This window comes from Xenopus laevis, chromosome 1L (genome assembly GCF_017654675.1).
Source record: "Xenopus laevis strain J_2021 chromosome 1L, Xenopus_laevis_v10.1, whole genome shotgun sequence".
Classification (NCBI taxonomy): domain Eukaryota; kingdom Metazoa; phylum Chordata; class Amphibia; order Anura; family Pipidae; genus Xenopus; species Xenopus laevis.
The window spans coordinates 68251835-68275267 of NC_054371.1; the positions used below are offsets into that span (position 1 = coordinate 68251835).

The following is a 23433-nucleotide window of genomic DNA, read 5'->3' on the forward strand; positions in this document are numbered from 1 at the left end:
CGTGTTTCATTAGAGGGGTGGGGCTAGGAGGAGGAGTCACGTGACAAACTCCACCGCAGACATCATGTACAGAACGGGGAAACAGTGGGCAGAGGAATGAACTATGTTCCTGATTGTGTGGATTTAACTGACAAATTATAAATATTAGTGGCTCGCTGCAGTTTCCCCCTCTCCTTCCTCCTTCCCCCTCATGGCTGTCAGTGCAAAGAGAATTCTGGTAAGATTCAGAACAACCACTCAACTTTATTACTCCTAACTCGGTGTTTATTTACAATGTCTGCATTCCCCTTTCTTTTATCTTGCAGAAATGTGTCTCTCCTTTGTCTCTCCTACGGTGACACCATTAACTTTCCTTGTCTTAATTAGCCATTTTGAATGTTATTCTTAATATTATACTTTTGTCACTGTATCATCCTGCTGCGAGTTCTGGGGGTATTATATATGGAATTGCCACTGTGCCTTTCCTGCTATAAGTTCAGGGAGTATTTATACATGGAATTGCCACTGTATCATTCTAATGTGGATTTTAGTGGCATTATTCATGGAATTTCCACTGTGTCATCCTGCTGTGGATTCTGGTAGCAATATTCGTGGAATTGCCACTGTGCCATCCTGCTATGGGTTCTGGGGGTATTTAACATTAAATTGCCACTGCGTTCATTTATATATTCACCGATGGTATATCTGTAAAATGGGGGCGTGGTTAAAAAATGTTGCCATGGCGCGAGAAGTGCACCACCATTTTCATCCCTGTCCTGGATTTGACTCTGAAAATCTGGTCACCTTAAGGTGGCAATACACGGGCCAATAAAAGCTGCCGACAGACCAAGTCGGCAGCTTATTGGCCCGTGTATGAGGCCCCCCGACGGTTTTCCCCGATCGAGATCTGGCCGAAAGTCGTGCAGATCTCGATCGGATGGGACAAAAAATCCCGTCGGATCGCAGCCGCGTCTGTTCGTTGATGCGGTCCCACTTTCCGACCCCCATTCCCATTCGTTAGGATCCGATCGTTGGGCCCTAGGGCCCATGATCGGATCAGCCCGATATTGCCCACCTCAAGGTGGGCATATCGGAGAGAGATCTGCTCGTTTGGCGACATCGCCAAACGAGCGGATCTCTCCGTGTATGGCCACCTTTACACGTAAGTCTTTAATGGAAAGTGTTACCAGAAAGTGTATTGTTATACGTTTTACTGCACCTCCTGTGTGTGATGTAATAAAGGGTTCAAAGTTTGCTACAGGTCTAGTCACCTATATTAGCAAATCAGCTGGTACCATTTACTTTTTATTGGTTGCTAGGAGTTGCAGCACCTCTGCAAAATATATGCCTTTTATTGCATTGGCAAATGTTCTTCGATTAATTTGTAATAGCTAAATGCAACAAGCAGAGAGATAGGGCAGACACTTGAGAAAGGGTCCTTGATGACTCGAAACATGTAGTGTATTTTGGAATAAAAGTTTGCAGCACAGTACTGCGGATATTTTGTGGCCTCCTTCATACAATGATAAAGCAGAGAGATAGGTCCAAATATGAAGCAACACAAAAAGTTTCAGATCTGCATTTCCTGCATGCTCATTTTGTGTTTCTTTGTAACGGGGTAGATCACCTTTAAGTTAACTTTTAGTACCGTATATCATAAGCATGTCCTATTCTAACTTTTGGTTTGTTATAGTGTTTGAATTATTTACCCTTTTCTTCTGACTCCTTTCAGCTCTCAAATAGAGGTCTCTGACCCCAGTAGCTAAAAATCTATTACTACTATTTCATTAAATATTTTGATACAAATCTTTGTATGCAGGCCCTCTCTTATTCATCTTTTTGGTTCCTCATTCAAACCACTGCCTGGTTGCTGGGGTAAAGTGGACTTCATTAATCAGGGAACTGCTGAACAAAAATCGAACTAATTTAAAAAACCACAACCACAACAAAAAAATGAAGACCAATTGTAAATTATCGCAGAATGTCACTTCCTATATCATACTAAACATTAATATAAAGGTAAATTAACCCTTTAAGTGCTGCAGGGCATAGGTTTTGCATTTTGTTGATAAAAGGATTAAAAGGAGAAGTAAACCCACCCTTGAGATATAACAGCCTCCTCAACTGCCTTGATCTGCCCCCTTTACCTCTCCCACTGTGCGAGAAGGGAGAGGCAAAGGGGGCAGATTGAGGGCAGTTTGGGAGCTGTTATATCTCGGGAGTTTAGTTCTCCTTTAAATGCAACTGAATGTAGGTTCTATGCTGTGCTGCACCCCAGGGCAGGAAAGTGCCGTCAACAAGCAGAAGCTGGGTATGCCCAAGCCCTTGAGCATGATATCCCAGGAGCCTCTAGGAAGCAGCAGACATGCAGGAGAAATGTGTTATCTCCCTTTTTACATCTCCTTTAACTAATTCTCCCATTAAAACAAGACAAATTAAATGCAAATACACAGTATGAGAGTAATACATTTTCAATTGCACATCCATTCAGGTTGAACTCTTTTAAAATAGAAGATGCAGTGTGGTGGTAAGATTTCTTTAAGGGATTTCCAAAACGAGCTGCAAAGTAGTTTGTAATTAGTCATGTGAGTGCATGCAATGACTATTGCAGTATTTCAAAAGGAGAAGCATTTTAAAGGAGGAGGAAAAATAAAACCATAGGAGTTTCAAGTTGTTAGGCTCGACTACTGTGATGGTAACTGGTACAATGGGCTGGCTCTCTTCTGCAGAGAACTCACTAACTCGAGTTCCTGTTTGCTGAGCACTTGCAATACAGAAATCTCAGAAAAATGTCTCTACTGTACAAATGCACTGGAGGGTGCCTAACCGCTTTGCACCCCAACAGTATTTTTATCTTTCCTTCTTCTTTAAAAGAATGCATTCAAATGTTTGCTATGACAAGTGTAATTATTCTTTCACAATTATAAATACATTTTCAAATGCAGTGAAGTGGTTAATGTTATATGCATGGAAACCCGTGCTGAATTTTCTTAGTTGCGGTCATGTATCCTTGCATTTTAATATATAATTTTTATTGCTCTTCTGCCTTTGCAACTAGGTTTTTGGCTGATGACAGGTGTGGTACACATTCCGTTTTAGTACCTACAGTGTTCCTGATCTTTACCCGGCAAGATGGCCTCAATAGATGATGATGATGATGATGAGAGGACACCCCTTTTGCAAGACTCTCATATTGGGTAGGAAACCTATATTGTGCATACTTTTCATTCTGAAACTATCACTTAAAATGTGTTCATGTTTGCTAATTTTAATGATTTATGACAAAAATCTAAACAATGGCAAATGGCAGTATAGTTGGAATCTATTATCATGGGAGAAGGTCAAAATACCGTAGTAATTTGTCAAGTAATTATGTGATAAATGTAATTTTGACTTACCATACTGAAAATGTAAGACCTCGTTGGTGTTGTGTTCACTGTTCAGCCTTTCAGTTTTTTGCATATGATACTAAGGCTCAAAAAACAGGCAGTGCATTAAAGTGTTTTAAAGGAATGACAATATAATGTAGTGTTGCTCTGCCCTGGTAAAATTGGTGTGTTTGCTTTAGAAAGATTACTATAGTTTATATAAACAAGCTGCTGTGTGGCCATGGGGGCAGCCATTCAAGCACAGGATACACAGTAGAAGAGAAAAGTTCTGAAGAATCCCATTGTCTACTACAGAGTTTATTTGTTATCAGCTGTGTGCACTGTGCCATTTCTCCTTTTTCAGCTTTGAATGGAATGGCTGTCCCCGTGTTAACACAGCAGCTTGTTTATATAAACTGTAGTAGTCTTTCTGAAGCAAACACATCAGTTGTACCATTGCAGCACAACAGTATATTATATTTTCATTGCGTTGAAACACTTTCATTATTTGGTGTTACTGTTCCTTTAACACCAAACATCAGGGTGCAACTCTGCGGTGCAAGTACTGCAGGTTCAGCACAGTGCCCTCTATATTACTCCCAGTGGTAAAGTCACAGACAAATACACTACAGTTGGTGGCCTGTATTACCATACCAACCTATGCACCCAGAATAATGTTATGTGCAGCAAAAAATCAAGGCTGCCATTAGGGGGTAATGTAGTTGGGAAGAGGAGGCATTAGAAGATCTAAAAGTGTGATATGCAATGGGTAAAGGGTTTGGGCATTGTTTTTTTTTTTAACTTATTGGCAAGACCCTCCACACAGGGACCCAGGTGAGCAATGGGTTATGATTGGGGGATCCTGGGAGGTTGGGATCTGCTAACATGATTTTTCATGAAGACCCTGCACACAGTCATCCATATTCACTATTGTTATAGAACCCTGAAGTAGGGATGCACCGAATACAGGATTCAGCCTAATCCTAGCATTTTATGGAGCATTCAGCTAAACCTAATTCTAATCAGTAAAGTCACACAACATGACTTCGTCTTTGGCTACTGAATGTGCCTGTTTCTTATTCATAATTTGTGCATTTGTATGTGAATATGCAAATTAGGTTTCAAATTCTATTTACAGTGTGGCCGAATCTTGACGATGTTTAAGTATTTGCCCAAATCCAAAAATTCTGGAATAGATGAATCACTAAATTGAAGTACTCCGCTACTATCTTGCCTCATTACACTTGTGCCCACAAAGGGTTGTTTATGAATTTGATGTAGGGTTCCACAGCAATGCATATGTTAACTGATCTAATTCTTCTCTGTCAAAAAAAAAAAATTATTTGTGTTTTTAGAAAACTGAATATAAATGTGTACATTACAACAAACTGGCATCAAATCCTTTCCTCAAGCAGAAACATTTTTTTTATTCCAGGGAGCTTGTGGAAACACAGAAGCAGTTGAAGAGCAGGTGGTGGTCCATTAGGGTCATGTATCTTACTATGTTTCTTAGCAGTGTTGGTGAGTTAAGCAGTACAAGTTCCACTTTCGAAATGACAATGGTTGTTTTTTTCATTGGCATGTGAAAACTAGCATCTGAGTTGGTGATTTATCAAGACAACCTATATGGGGTTATGTAATAAACAGTCTAAAGATTTCTAATTGTCTATAGCAACCAATCGGGAAGCCGTTTGAAGCAGGTTCAATATCCCGAACCCCTAAGACGCTCTTGTAGTTTTTTTATCTTCACTGGAAAAATAAAACTTTTAGGATTCCTTTTTACTTCACTCCAAATATCACTTGGATTATTACTTTATGATCTTAAAGGGGACCCGTCACCCAAAACAATTTTTCAAAATCCTATTTTATCACATTAGTCAAGCAAAATGAACTTTAATTACACTATATAAATTATTTGAATCTTGTTTCCTTCGGTCTGGTAATTCATAATTATAGCAAGCAGGCAGGTGCCATTTTGTGGACACGGTTATTAAGGCAAGCCTTGAATCATCTCAGAATCTTGATTGTGCACCAGAATGGGGGACCTGATGTCCATCCCCATGCCCTGGTTACACAATTAAATAGTGAAGAGAGCGGGGGGAATGTGTGAAGAGTAGTGACATCTAGGAAGTGCTGAATGGAAAGTGAAGGTAATTGTATGTCCCACCTCTATGCCTAAGGCATAGAGTAGGGGCAGACAATATTTGATTGACAGCTGAGATTTTAAAATGAGCTTAATGCTTTAATAAAAATATAAACTTTTTTTTTTCATGTTTAATTTGAAGATTACCTTTAATTATACAGACTTTTTGTGTCTGGGTGACCGGTCCACTTTAAAGCCATTATTTTAATTTTTTTAGTACCGGTATGTGTTATTTTGTGTATTTTGTTTGCAGTGTACTGAGCTATATTTAGCTTTTTTTCGAATTGTTTTTCGAATGTTCTTAGCCACTCCAACCTATGTTTTTGTAATTAAAGTGTAATATAACAGCAACTTCAGCCAGGAATATGTGAATATGAATATTTCTTGAATAGACATTTGTTTTTGTACATTTTCAGGCTTTTCAATTGTAATGACATCGATCTGGCCTTATCTTCAAAAGGTTAGTCCCAATGTTTCAATCCCATATATTGTTTCCTATTGAGGTGTCTCATTGTGCTCCTTTACGTTCATGCCTAACAAGCTTTTGAGCATGCGCTTTAACTCAAGTCAAACAATCTGCTGGGTAAAATCACTAAATACAATGACTGGATTCATTTTTAACTATTTGCCTTAAAACTGATGTTTTTTCATAATTTCCAGTGGCACCAACAATATTATCTAAAATAAATAGTACAAACAAAGTCCATACACAGGCAAATATTGACTTCCATTACTGTGTCATTTGACTGAATTGGCAGCATATTACCTTATGTATGGAACCAAAAAGATCTTTTTCCCAACAGAGATCTTATTAGGCCTTATCCAACTATTAAGTGAAACAGGCTTAGAATCCCATTGTGCTTTGGATTCTGGCAGATGTGCATGGGTCCCATGGAATCATGTAACTTATAACTGGTCATACACAGGCCAATAACCTATCCTGTTAATTGGATTGGTCCGACGACTGGGTTCATGTTCTATTTCCCCACACACATAGATGTGCTGAATAATTTGTACTGATCTATATTTAGCCAGTGGGCAAAACAAGTATCCCTCAATGGATGTGGCATATAGTTGCTGTCTCTGTTACTTTATTATTGCCAAAGTCATCCCTCATGCATCCATGTGTAACATTTATACATTTATCTGTAATACAAGCAAATTATTAATTGGACTGTTGAAGTATGCCTTCCCATTGTGCCCAATCAGATAAATTGTCTCTTTATATGTGCTTATATAAATTGGAACATTATATAGTAAAAAATCATTGGAAATACATTCTCTGGCATGAAATAAATAATGGGCAACCAAATCCATGTAAAGTGGCCTTCATTTTTACATCTGCTTTTACTGATGTAACTAGTCTATGTATAAAAAATATAGCAGTGCATTTGTCTTGAAGCCAGTCTTTAGTATTCCACTTTGCTTTTTTTGTAATGTAGATGTTTGTTATTATTATGTTTGTAATTTAACGCTACTATTACAATTTCCTTTTAGGTAGACCAGAGCGCTGATGCAAGTTTCCTTGGGTGGGTTATAGCTTCCTTCAGCCTGGGACAGATGGTTGCTTCGCCTTTATTTGGGTTGTGGTCTAACCATAGGCCAAGAAGAGAGCCTCTTGTCGTTTCCATTACCATCTTGGTGGCAGCGAGCTGCCTGTATGCCTATGTACATGTGCCTGCGTCACACAACAAGTATTACATGCTTCTTGCTCGGACATTTGTTGGCTTTGGATCAGGTGTGTGTCTGTGGGAGTATACAGATAGCAGTAGGTTGTATCATATACACAATATTATCAGAGTAATTGTGCATAGAATGTAGGAAACGGGTCTAGACTGTGATTCAAATTAGGTCTCACAGGCATAAATGAAATAACTAGAAGTGACTGGGTCCCTTGGCAAAATCATTTTAGTAAGACATATGTGAGTGCCCCACTGTGTCCCTTATACTTCTTGGGTTCCCAGCAGTCTAAGTATCTTCTTTCTCTATATCCATGTCCCCTGCTCACTAATAAACTTTCCTCAAATGTGTGATTTAAGATGGGAATTTTTCATCATCATGTGCAGAAGGGAATTTTTACAGTGAAGTTCAGCTTTCTCATCCTGAAATGATTGTAGTGGCAGGTACAACATTTTAAAGGAGAAGGAAAGCTACCGAAACAGTTTATTGCCAATAGATTAGCCACAATAGTGCAAGCTATAATACTATATTTATTCTGCAGAATGCTTTACCATAGTAAACATCTCTAGAAACTCTTTGTTTAGGATAGCAGCTGCCATATTAGCTTGGTGTGATGTTTTCCGGCTGAGTCTTCCTGCTCACTCATAGCTCTTGGCTCAGATTACAGCAGGGAGGGCAGGAGGGGGAAGGGAGAGAGGAGCAAACTGAGCATGCTCAAGCCCTAGCCCTGGAGGTTTATGATGAAAAGAGGAAGTCTGATACAGAAGTCCAAGTGTACACAATAGAAGGAAAGAAATGCAGTGTTTCTTTTGACAGAGGACTCAGAGCAGCATTACTTTGAGGGTTTACTGGTGTATTTCTATAGACCTTTCTGATAAGGCTTACTTAGTTTTAGCCTTTCTTTCTCCTTTAAGAGTTTTAAGACAGGATTGTGTGCCTTATTAGCCAGTTGAGGGAATGCAAGGGTAATGTAAGTATTAAATATTTTTATTAATGATCCAGAAAGCCATTTTTGTAATGGAATTTGTAAACTTATTTGAAGGAAGAGGTGAACTTCATAGACATGTGTCTTATCAGCCATAATTACTGTTTTGTTATGTATCAATAACTCTATTGTAAACATATGTAGAACCTATTTTTCTGTTCATTTAATTTCAGGAAATGTTGCTGTAGTTCGATCATATGTTGCAGGTGCCACATCACTTTCAGAACGGACTGGGGCAATGGCAAATATAAGTGCTTTCCAAGCCATGGGATTCATATTGGGTCCAGGTACAGCTCTTTAGCTATGGGCTAGGGTGGGGGTCAAGAATATCGAATGAGCAAAGGGTTTTAAATGTAAAGCACTCAATAAAATACTTGAAGTTGCATAGATATATTGGAGACGATCTATGCAGCCAATGAAATAACTTTTTTGTAGAGCTTTGGGCAATGTAAGCTAACAATTTACTATTTTGTGGTGTACCTTTAAATGAACAATGCTAAATGTAAACTAAAGATTCAGTCACCCTTTACCTTTCTGTTAGCTTTTCAGGCTGCCTTGTCTGTAATTGGAGAGACTGGAATAACTATCAATGGCATTTCCCTGCAAGTAAACATGTATACAGCTCCAGCACTTATGGGAGCTCTTCTTGGCATTGGAAATATCATACTGATATTTGCTATATTCAGGTAACACAAAAATGTTTGAATGCATTGCTTCTAATTGCTGTTCTAGCAAAAAACCATAACAATTGACTTGAAAGTGAAAATTAAAGGAACAGTAACATCAAAAAAAAAATGAAAGTGTTGTAATGTAATTAAAATACAATGTACTGTTGCCCTGCACTGGTAGAACTGGTGTGTTTACTTCAGAAACACAATTTATAGTTATATAGTCGTATATAAATAAGCTGCTGTGTAGCTGTGGGGGCAGCCATTCAAAAGAGAAAAGGCTCAGGTTCTATAGCAGATAAACAAGGGAAAGTTGTGCTCACCACTAGTTTTTAAAATCATTAGGCGGGGGTGCAATGAGGGTGTGACCACAAAATACATATAGACAAATACAAGATTCCTCTGCACTCAACCCATTATCAATATATTTAAGACAGAGACATTTTGTGCATACTGCTACTGAAAAATGCCTTACCCTTTAAACAAAACAGGGATTGTTTGTCCATATATTGCAATATATTTAAGCTGGCCAACTACGTCAAAGTCATCCCATATCTGGCCAGTCCTATGCTCAATTTTCATCTGATTCATTAAGAATTCTATGGTTTAATTATACATTTTATAAAAGGGACGAATACGTTTTACCTGCAACTTACTAGCTGCTTTCAAAGTAAAACTCCCAAACTTGGCTGCCCTTTTATTAGACACCAGTGGGATCACCTGACTATAGTTGGAGAGGGTGGGAGCTACAACATGGAGCTGGTCACTGCTCTTGTAGAACTATAACAAACAAGGGAAAGTTGTGCTCACCACTAGTTTTTAAAATCATTAGGCGGGGGTGCAATGAGGGTGTGACCACAAAATACATATAGACAAATACAAGATTCCTCTGCACTCAACCCATTATCAATATATTTAAGACAGAGACATTTTGTGCATACTGCTACTGAAAAATGCCTTACCCTTTAAACAAAACAGGGATTGTTTGTCCATATATTGCAATATATTTAAGCTGGCCAACTACGTCAAAGTCATCCCATATCTGGCCAGTCCTATGCTCAATTTTCATCTGATTCATTAAGAATTCTATGGTTTAATTATACATTTTATAAAAGGGACGAATACGTTTTACCTGCAACTTACTAGCTGCTTTCAAAGTAAAACTCCCAAACTTGGCTGCCCCATAGAATTCTTAATGAATCAGATGAAAATTGAGCATAGGACTGGCCAGATATGGGATGACTTTGACGTAGTTGGCCAGCTTAAATATATTGCAATATATGGACAAACAATCCCTGTTTTGTTTAAAGGGTAAGGCATTTTTCAGTAGCAGTATGCACAAAATGTCTCTGTCTTAAATATATTGATAATGGGTTGAGTGCAGAGGAATCTTGTATTTGTCTATAGCAGATAAACTCATATATTATTTATTATATCATATTGTTTTCTGCTTCTATGTTATCTACTATTTAATCTGTGCCATTGATATAAAGTACTGTGTTTATATAAACTATAGTATAGTTTCTGAAGCAAACAGGGCAACAGTATATTATATTTTAACTACTTTAAACCCTTATTTTTGGTGCTACAGTTCCTTTAACCTTCAACCAATGAAACATTTGTAACAAATATAAGTTGGATTTACAATACAGAATTATTCTAATATATTGCGTTTGGTCTCCACAGAACATAAATAACTGTCTTTCACAATCGACACACTTTTGTTTAGGGCTCATTTACTAAAGAGCAAGTCTACTTTGCTTCTCTGTCACCTTGCCTGCCTCTATCAGATAAATATAATGTTCTCAGTAGGGATGCACCGAATCCAAGATTTGTTTTGGGATTCGGCCTTTTTCAGCAGGATTTGGATTTGGCCGAACTCCTCAGCTGAACCTAATTCAAATTCTAATTTGCATATGCTTATTTAAGCATATGCATATTAGGGATGGGGAGGGAAATTCTGTGACTTTTTGTCACAAAACAAGGAAGTAGAAATATTTTCCCCTTCCCGCCCCTAATTTGCATATGCAAGTTAGGATTTGGTTCGTTATTCGGCCAAATCTTTAGTGAAGGATTCAGGGGTTTTGCTGAATCCAAAATAGTGGATTCAGTGCATCCCTAGTTCTCAGCAATTAGTGCAGACAGGTGCATGTTCACTCCCCATACAAGCACTCCATTTATTAGGCCCTAGAAGGAAAGTTTGTCAGTGCAAGGTGCAGTGGGATTCCTGAGCTTACGGTCTGCCTGAGGCAGGGTGGTTCACCTTTATGCTAATTGTAAGTAACTTTTCAATTGGTCTTCATTGTTTCTTTTTTATAGTTTTTGAATTATTTACCTTTTTCTTCTGACACTTCCTAGTTTTCAAATGAGGGTCACTGACCCCATCTAAAAAACAAATGCTTTGTAAGGCTACAGATTTATTGTTATTGCTACCTTTTATTACTGATCTTTCTATTCAGGCCCTCTACTATTCATATTCCAGTCTCTTATTCAAATCAATGCACAGTTGCTAAGGTCATATGGGCCCTAGCAACCTAGCTGAAATTGCAAACTGGAGAGCTGCTGAATAAAAGATAAATAACTCAAAAACCATGAATAATAAAAAACAATGGAAACCAATTGCAAATTGTCTCAGTATATCACTCTATACATCATACTAAATGTTAATTTAAAGGTGAACAACCCCTGTAAAGTACAGTGCTCCACTACATAGGGCAATGCTGGATGTTCTATCAAAGGCACAACAAGCAAAAGGGCACAAAGCCCTATATAACAGTCCATTAATAAATGCAGTTTTGCATCTATTACTGTACATAATGCTTGTGCTCAGCATTAATAAGTTACCAGTTATATCTTTAATTGCTAGTTGATTAATTAATTGATAACTATACTGCTTTAAATCAGTCTAAACAACAGCACCTAAGTTTATTGCAACCACGGGATACATGGCTACATTTTAACAGGGTTTGGCTAATGTCAGTATTTAGAACTATTACAACCCATTATTTAGTGGCATGGTTTTAGGTGGCCATTCTTAAAAATCTACAGGTGCCAAAAGGAGAATATACAGTACATAGGTGCTCTTCGATTCCATGCCCCCTGGAACATTTCTAACCTACTGTATGTTTTGCAGAGAACACAGGGTGGATGATCTTGGAAAAAACGTTTCGAGTATCAACAGTGAATCTGAAGGTAATATTTGTTTGTTGGATATTTTATTTTATCCTCATTTATTTATAGCAAGTAGTTTAAGCTCACTTTATTCTAGCTGCAGCAAAGGGGTTGCTATAATTAGGGCCAGTTTAATTTTGCACTCAATCTTGCTACCCCAATACTTTCATGAGTGGAAAATATTGGTGCAGGAGTATATAAAAACTGGCCACACTTTTTTTTTTTTTTTAGCTTACTGTATGATCATTAGTCACCACGTACGTGCTTGATTTGTTGGCCAGTTGAATTTGTCTTTAATTAATTTTTGGTTTTGGCTCAACAGCCATTTTTAAAGGTCAGAGTGTGAGTGACACTAAAAGTTTATGCACTTGTATAGTCGGTTAACCCTAGAGTTGCTGACACTTTGATTTTCACAGAGAGTTGGAAAGCTAAATGCCTTGTATACACTGTGTACAACTGCTAATAGCTCAGAAACTACATATTTATGTAAATTGCAAAATTGCTCAGAGGAACACTGAGTAATTTTACATCAACTTTTACATAAATATATTTTTTTGGGTTTAGAACCCACTGAATCAATGTAACTGCATCTCCCAGCATGTAAGGTGGATGAAAATGGTGCTGTATGAAAATGTAGTGAATAATGATGTAAATGTGAGAAAATGACTGGTATGTGTATGTGGGATTTTGATGTTGAAAAAAGTTGGTGTTAAAAGGTATATTTACAGGATTTGGCCACTAGATGGCAGTGGGTTCTCATTCGTTATAAGGGTTCTATAATAATGTTATGTAAAATGTAATTTCTGCCCCGGCCATTAGAGGGAAGTAATGAGACAGGATAGAAAAGATATTAAAGGATTGGTTCGACCTAGGGCGTGGTCAGTCAGTTTGGAGAGGTGTAGACAGAAGTTAAATGGGGCACTAGGTGCCATAGCCAGTGAGGGCAAAGTTAGAAAGGGTAGCTGGCACCCCACCAAGGAGTAAGAGGCTTAGTAGCCATGGCTCAGCCACAGACAGGGAACAGAGAGGATAGACAGGGCAGTGCGGACAACCCAGGCCAGTGGTGAAAATCCTACCTGGAAAAGTTAGGGGGCGCTGCTGTGGTGGCCCACTGGCTGAAGGAGGGAGGTGGCACAATGAAAATTCCTGCCGGGGCGAGGTGGGGGGCTCGTAAGACGTACGGTGGACTGCCTGACCGGTAGGTGGTGCAAGAAAGGCCAAGAGGCCGAGTTCGCAAGTCCAGTGTTGTGGGGAAGGGATGAGAATATCTGTACGGCTGTAAAACAGATATACCATATGCTGGTAGTGAGTCGATTTGACGATTTTGCAAATAAAACTATTTCAAGTTTTTTAAGAATTTGGTGTAATGTGCCTTTAATCACCGGAGGGCCCCCTACATACCCCTACAAGCATCCACTGGCAAAATATTTTTTTTTTAAACACAAATTGTATATACTGTTATGGCTGCTGTGTTTTTATTTTTTATATAGAAATTCAGATAGTATAGTATATTTAGTTTGCTTCTTAATACACAGTTCTGCATGGGCCTTTTATTACTGTGCAGTAAACTCGGGTAAACAAAATCTGTATGGGAGGGGTTAGGCATAATAGGCGGCTGTCAAAAGTGATGCACTGTAGGAAAGCCATGGCTCAATGCAGCCAAATTTACTATTGGAACGTAAGTGAGGTCAGACTTTTGACACCTGAGCTATAAGCCAAAATGTTGAAGATAGGCTGAGCAAAAACTTGTCAAAACAGATCTAAATCTTTGGCATTTCCAAAAGCAATGCTAAATAAGATGGCTAGAATTTGTCCTATAGGAACAGAACAAAGCATTTTAGAATATACAATAAATACTTTATTGGCATCATTTATCGGCAGGACACCTTTTTGACCTAAATATTTGCCAGAGGATCGAATACTGTCTTTAGTCCTCTTTTGCTTCGCTGAGTTTAATAAGGTTAAAGTTCTGCTGGCCACACCTGGACTAAGGGGGTTATTAATGAAAGGTCAACTTTTATAAGGGGCATATTTATCAAGGGTCGAATTGAATAAAAACTTCGAATTCAAATCCAACTGAAATAAAGTTGATTTTTTTTTTTGGTCAAATAGGTTCGTTTTTGATCGAGTAGGTCCGTATTCGGCCAAATTGTACGAATCCAAGGAATGGTGCATTTGATCTAATTCGATCTAAGTTTTTCCCAAAAAAAACTTAGATTTTTCAAAGTCCACCAATTGATTTTAAATAGGTCATAGGAGGTCCCCATAGTCTAAGTAGAATTTTTAAAGAGACAGCACATGATAAATTTTGATATTTGAATTTTGGCTATTCCCTAGTTGTAGTACACAAAAAAATAGCTCGAAATTTGAATTTTTTTTTCATTCCAAAATTCACCTCGACCTTTGATAAATCTGCCCCTTTGACTTATGTGAGCTTTTTTTTAGACCTTGAATGAACTCAGAATTTGAATGATTACTAATTTAAGAAAAAAAAGGAAAACGAAACCCCTTATGTATAAAAACCCCTACCCTAGGGGTACCCCCTCGCTACCCCCCCAGCCTAGGTGTAAACTCCGGTAATTGCCCCTAAGTCTTTACTTACTTCTTTTTGCAGATTCAGCGGAGCTCAGGGTGACATCTTCCAGCGCTTCGGTAATCTTCTGGTCTTCTTCCTTCCCTTCGACTTTTGGCGCATGCGCAGTTGTTCAGGACCAGAATATTGTTAACAACTGCACATGCGCCGATTCGGCGCTTACATACTGAAGATTACTGAAGCTCTGAAGATTGTCCCTGTGAGCTCCGCTGCTCTCGAGTTTAATTCTCAAAATTCAAGTTTTTTTTTTTTTTAACCCAAAAATAGATTTTTGATTCCAAAATAACCTCAAAAACTTGAATTTTTCATGGGAAAACATAACTCGAACCTTAATAAATCTGCCTCCAAGGGCAGAGACACACACTGCTATTTCGGGAGATCGATTCGTCTTCTTCGGGCGACTAATCTCCCCGAACTGCCTTCTCGCCGGCTAAAATGTAAATCGCCTGCGGGATGGCACTCTGAACGCCTTGTTTTCCGAAGCTGCCTCACCAGGTAACTTCCTGCAACTTTGGAAAGCTGAAGCAATCCGAGTGCTATCCTGCCAGAGATCTACATTCTAGCCAGCGGGAAGGCAGTTCGGGAAGATTAGTTGCCCAAAGAAGAAGAGATGTGTTACTGGGCGACTAATCTCCCGAAATAGCAGCGTGTGTCTCTGCCCTAAGTGTCTTAGTGCCTGAAGTTGGCCATAGACGTAACAATTACAATCGTTCTTGGAAAAGATCTTTCCAAGAAAGATCGTTCGTTTCAATACACACGTGTAGAGCTTAATTGGTCAGATATACAGGTAGATATACGGGAAGAAACAATAGAATTCTTCCTGTATCTGACGATTCAACACTAACAATGGGCGATATTTGGGTCCCTTCAAAGGCACCCGATCAAAATTTTCCATCCAGCCCGATCGACGAGCCGACCGATATCCAAGTCTTCTGCCGATATCGGTCGATGTCCAAAAATGCATCCAGTTGAGTCACCCGGATGGAGCATACAGTGGGTTTACAAATAATTTTCTCTTACATCTACCAAGTAGACTTATTGGTCATTATGGGCTTTCATTCATGGGGATGAGTAGTGGTGGGATCACACCAAAGGCTGTTAGGCCAACAGGTTAGACTGAGAACTTAACTTGCGTTACTAAATACTATAAAATAGTTATTGCAAAGGCTTGAATGAACAGTAGTACTATAAATTGTACAGTGTTTGTTATTAATTCCCTGTGGTTTTTTTCAGTTACAGATGTAGAAAAAGCTAATGAAGGCCCCATAGATCAGATTGCAGTCATCTCTTCTAATATCCTGTTCTTTGTCGTCTTGTTCGTGTTTGCCATTTTTGAAACGTAAGTATGATATGGCAACAAGTGCTTTACACAGCTTTAAAGGAGAAGGAAAGCTACGGAGGCATTTTATTGCCAATAGATTAGCTGCAATAGTGCAAGCTAGAATGCTATATTTCTTCTGTAGAATGCTTTACCATACCTGAGTAAAAAGCTCTAGAAACCCTCTGTTTGTTTAGGATAGGAGCTGCAGTATTAATGTGGTGTGACATCACTTCCTGCCTGAGTCTCTCCCTGCTCTGGGCTCAGATTACAGTAGAGAAGGGAGGGGTGGGGGGAGAGGAGCAAACTGAGCATGCTCACGCCCAGGGCAATGAGGTTTAAGCTGAAGGCAGGAAGTCTGATACAGAAGCCCATGAGTACACAATAGAAGGAAAGAAATGAAGTGTTTCTTTTGACAGGGGACTCAGAGCAACATTACTTTGGGGATTTACTGGTATATTTAGATGGACCTTTCTGATAAGGCTTACTTAGTTTTAACCTTTCCTTCTCCTTTAAGAAAATATTGTCACGTCATGACTTTAATTTGAATAAAAATACTTGAAGTATGTTAAGAATATTACACTTGGAAACCTCTTTCATTTCACTGCATCAATGTTTGATTTGTGGTGATACAAAGAGCTTTACAAGTGTTTGTTGATTATAGAAACAGTGTGGAGGCTCCAGCACTATATTAGAGTTTGTACATATATTTCACCCTGTCCTAGAGACCATGGCAATTTCTATATTCACTACCTATTCTGTTTATTTTTTACACCCCCTATAATGCATTGTGAAGGTTTTCTGCACCTTTTTTTAACATGTTTTTAAGACCATAGTCTTTTTATTGTTTTCTGCACTTTGACAAAGGCTAAAGGATAAGCCAAAACATTAGTCTCCACCCAATAAACAACCTGTTGTTTCACCTTTAGACCTGAGAGTGCGGATTCCTTCTTTGCTGCGAGTGTGTGTGTATATATATGTGTGTATATATATATGTGTGTGTGTGTATATATATATATGTATATATATATATATATATATATATATATATATATATATATATATATATATATATATATATATATATATATATATATATATATATATATATATACATACATATATATATATATATATATATATAATTTATTGCATTAAGCTACTAAAACCACTCCCATACAGGGTTTGTACTACATGTATGGGATCCGTTGTCCGGAAACCCATTATCCAGAAAGCTTCAAATTACGGAAAGACAGTCTCCCATAAACTCCAAATTTTTAAAAATGATTTCCTTGTTGTGGTATGAATATACAAATTACGGAAAGATCTGTTATGCGGAAAACCCCAGGTCCCAAGCATTCTGGTTAACGGGTCCCATACTTGAAGTACTTTTTATTAGCTGCCCCGTTGGATAGCAAACAGGAGGTGAATTAACCAAAAAAAGGGCAAGTTGTAAAGGTAAAACCAGGTGCCTGTACCATGCATAAATAATGCTAAAGAACTGACCAGACTTTAAAGGAGAACCAAACCCTTTATATTAAAATCCCCTACACCTCTACTCTTCATAAACCCCCTCCCTGCTCCACCCCAGCCTAGGTGTTACCCTCTGTGAATGCTCCTAACTCTTTACTTACCCCTCGTTGCAGATTCAGCGAATTGGAGTTCACGGGCGCCATCTTCTCTTCGGTAATCTTCGGGTCTTCTTCTTTCCCTTTGGCAATTTTCATGACTTTCGGTGCATGCACAGTTGTTAAAAAAAAACGGCAGACTTTTCCAACTGCGCATTTGCTGATACGGCGCTTACTTCACGAAGATTACAGAACAGCAGAATATGGCATCCGTGAACTCTGATGCGCTGAATCTGCAATGAGGGGTGAGTTAAGTGTTAGGGTAACACCTAGGCAGGGAGGGGGTCTATGTAGGATAGGGGGTAGGGGATTTTAATATAAAGGGTTTGGTTCTCCTTTAAGGAGGCTTTAAAGGAATGAAATGACAGTTTAGTTTCCAATTTTAAAATCAATTTCCTCTCAGATGAAGAACTCTTCTCCTTTTCTCTACAGGATTTCCACTCCTCTAACAATGGACATGTATGCATGGACTAGGACACAGGCGGTTTTTTACAATGGAATTATTCTTGCTGCTGTTGGAGTTGAATCAGTGATCGTATTCCTAACTGTTAAAATACTTTGTAAAAAGTACGTTTTTGTAGTGTCTTCCATAAAGGCCAATATCTGTATTCGTTTTGACAGTTCTCATAACTAGTACAATGTGAGACTGAGGTTATCCCACCTAGCTAGCCCTAAATAATACAGCTGCAATGTACTGTACTTGGCCTACTAAGCAGCTTAGCCACTCACACATTAGTTCTTGTAAAATAAGCGTAACTACCCAGTATAGTCCGGTAGTTCGTAAAATATTGGGGTGCAAAAATGTCAGTGATAGACAATATGAAAGGAAAAATGTGAAGTTTGGCCAAGGTGTGGTGATAATAAGGAGAAGCAGATGAGAAAAAAATGAGAATGAAAATAGAAGAAAGATGAAACACTGAGAAGAAGAGAAAGATGGAGGTGCATAGTACACAGTAGGGGAAAAAGGGATCAGAGTGCAGTAATAATGGGGAAGGATAACTTTAAACATCGGCGAAAGATTTGGCCAAATACTGACCTGAATCCAAATGCTAACTAAGGGTCCAGAAGGGAAAACGACAACCGCGTTCAGCTAAGAAAAAAAAAAAGAAATTTCCTTGTTTTGTGATGAAAAGTCACATGATTTTTCGGATTCAGTTCAGCCAGGCACAGGGATTAGTCCGAATCCTGCTGAAAAAAAGTCTGACTCCTGGCTGAATAGCAAAGTGAACCGTGGGTTTAGTGCATCCCTGCTTTCTTTAACAATTTGACATATGTGCACAATTTAGGACTGGAGAACGTGTATTACTGCTTGGAGGACTGGCAGTTATTTGGATTGGATTCTTCATCTTGTTACCTTGGGGAAATCAGATGCCAAAGATTCAGTGGACAGGTAAATAGGGAACAGAAAGTTATGCTATGTACTGCATTCTCAAATTCAAGTTTTACTAAACATTTGCCTTGACTGGTTTATAGACCTGCAAAACGCCACCATTCACAACACTACTCAGTGGGCCTCAAGCATTACATCCCCTGGCAATCACAGCGTTGAGCCGACTGGATGTCCAGTAATACAGACCTGGTGCTTGTATACTCCTGTTATCCATCTGGCCCAGTACCTCACCTCTGACATACTGATTGGTGTGGGCTATCCCATCTGTAATGTAATGTCCTACACCCTATACTCCAAGATCATAGGTCCAAAACCACAGGTGAGTACAGAAGGTTGTATTTGTTGTTTCTGTGTAAATTCAAAGCATGTGTATTTATTCACTGAAGATTTGGTCAGCTTGAAAACCTGTTAGATTTCCAAGCACACGTTTGCTCATATTCTTGCCCTGTAGTGAACAGCAAGATTAAGCTAGTACTTGATTTAGTTAGTATCAGACAGAGTCCCCAGGTACATCACTGCTTGCTTCTGGGGTTGCAATGTTTCCACTGGCTGCATGCAAATTGACGTATAATCATCTAAACATCTTCATGATTTATTGATCTACAAGTTAACATAGGTGAAGTGTTATGAAAATCATTTCCTTGGGGGTAAAATAGGGCTACATGAAATTTGGGTCCCACATTTTTTATCTGGCCAAAATGACACATTTCTCAAGCCATTTCTGGTGGAATCAGCCATCCGTTTGGAATGAAAATACGATCAGCCAAGGACTGAATCATGAGTGTGGTCCTTAGCAAATCGCCTGCATAGTCACTATTGTGATCCAAATGTTTCCCTGGGAGCCAAGTAAAAACTCTCAAATCTGCTCATTTTGGGATTTTACAAGCAAGCAACTAATTGCATGTTTAATAAGCTTTACAGGCCAGAGGACAGGGAAAAGAATTATGGTTCTAACTTATTTAGCAGAAAATGTCTATCCCCACTGAATATTATTAATTTTCTGTATTCTGTCTATTTATTTTACCAAGTGGCTAATTCACTGTGCTAACATTTTTGTTTTAGGGGTTGTATATGGGCTGGTTAACAGCAGCTGGCAGTGCAGCCCGCACCTTGGGACCAGTGTTCGTCAGCCAGATCTACACACATTTGGGAACCAGATGGACATTTGGTATCATTTGTGCATTTGTTGCCCTTTCTCTGCTACACTTAACTGCTGTATATAAAAGGCTTATCCCTTTTTCTACTCGATATGAGAGGCTATAGCTAGGATACACATTGAACTACATGTTGCACTACTTGCTTGTTAAAGACAAGTGACACCAGAAAGTAAACCTTATTTATTACATCTATCATAATATTTTCTTTGCATGCTATTTATAATTTTAATTTTGCCATGCAATTATGTAACAAATGCATTTACATTTGATAAATGTGATATTCCAATGATATTCCACAATGATGGTGGTGCAACTCCGAAATGTATGGCCACGTTGCACCTTGAAGAAAGGAGGCCCAGCACACACCAAGGTAAAGATACTGAGATAGCCTTTATTGTGACATTCCAGAAAGACACAACCCTGGTCCCGGACGAAGGGAGGTGTAAACCCCTAAAACGTTATGTCTTTAATTGTGCACCTCTTGTAGTTTATTAGTAAGCAAACACTTAATTCTTACAAAAAATGTCTGCTGTGAATATCAGAGAAAGAGGACAAAATAATTGTTATAATATATAATAATATAATAGATGTAATATAGCTGCATATTAAGTTACAGGGCCCTTTTTAACTACTGTATCAGTCAGTATTTATATGTAATTTATGTGTTAATGTGCACACTACTGTACAGAGCTATGGAATTTGTTGGTGATTTATGAATAATCTTCTCAATATAGTCCTGAAATCAGATGTGCATTTTTATGTTTGAGGACACAGCCATTGGCTCATTTTTGGAAAATGAAATTAATGAAACTTGAATGTAAGTAGTTGATTGTACTTACTACTGTAGATTGGAGCTACACAACCTTTTTTTACCACATTCAACATAAAAAGAGTTGGGGAGCAACATAAGGGCTGTGATTGGCTATTTGGTAGCCCCTATGTGGACTGGCAGCATACAGGAAGCTCTGTTTGGCAGCACACCTGGGTACTGTAACTAAAACTTGCCTCCAAGCAGGGAATTCAAAAATAAGCACCTGTTTTGAGGACACTGGGAGCAACATCCAAGGGGTTGGTGAACAATGTGTTGCCACCAGTTGGGGATTACTGCTACAGATGGTAGCAACCCCTTGGTTTTGGCTTTGTTTAGACCCCCAGCAAACTTCCTAGAAAAGGGGAAGACCAAAGACTTAGTTACAGTATGAGTATGTCAGGGACATGGCGTAGAAGAAGAGTCTCTTTAGCCTATGTTTGGCCCCTCTGTACTAGCCATAGGCTTGCAAGTGTCAGGGTTAAGGAAGTAGAGCTCACCTCAATGGTTGAATTTATTCAAGCTGATGAGATAGGCAACTCTGGCCCCAACGAGAAGTTTAAGCCTCTTGCTTTTATATGGTCATGGAACTCCTAGGTACTTTATTCACTATATATATATTGTACAGTTTTTATACCTCACTGCATAAATATTTTATTAATTTCTGTACAATTATATATTTTGCTGCAGAGTGCTAAAGAAATACTTATAGTTTATCATAACTTATAAATAAAAATGTATTTTAAATTGGTATTTGGATTTTATTTTGGTTATGCACTGGATATACATTATATTCTCCAAACATATGGCTCTGAAATTACACGAATATCAGAAAATGATTATTGTGGTTTATTATCCAACTACTATTATCAATAACATCATTATTATAAAAAGAGGTCAGCAAAGTATCTGCTTTCTCCTTTGAGCAGGAAGCTGGTTAAAGAGCCGCCTCCTGCTCCAATGGAAAACACTAAAGCATGTGCAGCGACAGCCCTTTGATCAGCTCAGCTGAAAGCTCCGTATACTAAGGTTAGGGCCAGACAGGACAGAAATCAGCCCCCGAAATCCGCAAGCTGATTTCAGTCCCTGACTGCTAGCCGAATCTTCTTGCCTGCTCACATCTAGAAGCCTTGTGTCGGCTACGGCCCAAACAGATTCAGCGGATTTCGGTGAAGAAATGTGAGAATTTGCATTTCGTGCTGAAAGTCATCTAGTCTGTTTGCACCAGAGCTGACACAAAGCTTCCGGACACGGGCAGATAAGAAGATTTGGCTAGCGACCGGGGGCTGATTTCTGCCCCGTCTGGCCATAACCTAAAGGGGGTTGAGCTTAATGCTAGATAAGGAAGTTACTGATCTTCCTACATCAGACTGAGGCTAGGGTCAGACAAGTCAAATCTCAGCCTATGGAGAAACACAGGCCCAGAATGCACTGCTGCCCACTGTGCCTGCACCTGAAAACATGACCTCCGCTCAGGCGCCAACAGACGCAGCAGATTTAGGCACAGAAACGCAAGCTTTTGCATTTTGTGCTGAAATCGGACATGTATGCCTGCACCCAAGCAGATGTTATGTTTGCACCTGCAGGCAGAAGGGCAGCACTTGAGAAGTGTATTCTCGCCCTGTGTTTTTCCACAGGCTGAGATCCTACTCATCTGGCCCTAGCCTAAGGAGCATATTTATGAACACTGGAGACAAACCTCTAATGTGTAGGTGACTGATTGGCGAGATGTCTCCAATGTTAATAAATATGCTCCTAGAGAGGTATGTCATTTTGGAGGCTTACTCTTTTTAGAGTTTTAAAATAAAATGCTTACTTATATTTAAAGAGCTTATAAAAGAAGAAATGAATATAAATGCATTTTTACAACCTACAACAATCAGTCATTTTTTGTGGTACCTGTATTAGTATCTGGTAAGATATTACAGTAGCATATCAACTCCTCGGAGCACTCTGATCAAGTACAAGGGACTGTTTCTTTTATTAAAGTGCTCCTCTGAGCAGTTTTGCAATGTTTTCATGTTTAAAGATAATAGTTCTTACAATCTGCTAACATAATGACCAGTTCTTTTTTTATTGAAGCCATTACTAGCTTGGACTGTACAATAAATAGGTCATGATTTAATGTAACACTTCTAGTTGTTTAAAGTTTGAAATAGTGAATGTTTAAACGCACAAGGAATTAGTGATGTGCGGGCCAGCGTGAAATTTGCAGGACCTGCAGATCAGATGGATTCGGGCAAACTGCTACACATATTCTGACAGTCTTGGTTGGGTTCAGGTTAGCGCTTCTTCTGCTCTCCCCACCCATGACCTTACTCTGCTAGCTTTCGGCTCTTTCAACCTCCATTTATAGGGAGGCGTCTGCCCCTTTTCGTGACATCAGAATGGGTGGGTCGGGCGTGGGTCTATAATGGAGGTTCTGGTCAGGTTCGTGTAAAGAGCGGGCGGGTTAGGTGCGGGTTGAATTTTTGTTGAGCCGCACATTACTATAAGGTATGCACAATCTGACTACAGTTTTCAATTGGACAGATGCACAGGGAGC

At 38.9% G+C, this 23433-nt stretch overlaps 1 protein-coding gene across 1 annotated transcript; it reads left to right on the forward strand.

Moving 5' to 3' along the window:
* The first annotated feature begins 63 nt into the window (after positions 1-63).
* On the forward strand, positions 64-21635 carry mfsd8.L (major facilitator superfamily domain containing 8 L homeolog). Its single transcript, NM_001092167.1, is given in 13 exon segments — positions 64-217; positions 3038-3176; positions 4783-4868; positions 5907-5950; positions 6988-7228; positions 8329-8442; positions 8697-8841; positions 11957-12015; positions 15821-15926; positions 17966-18100; positions 18820-18923; positions 19007-19242; positions 19986-21635. Coding segments are annotated over 12 exon segments (1536 nt in total). The 5' UTR covers positions 64-217; positions 3038-3111; the 3' UTR covers positions 20187-21635.
* Positions 21636-23433: the final 1798 nt, after the last annotated feature.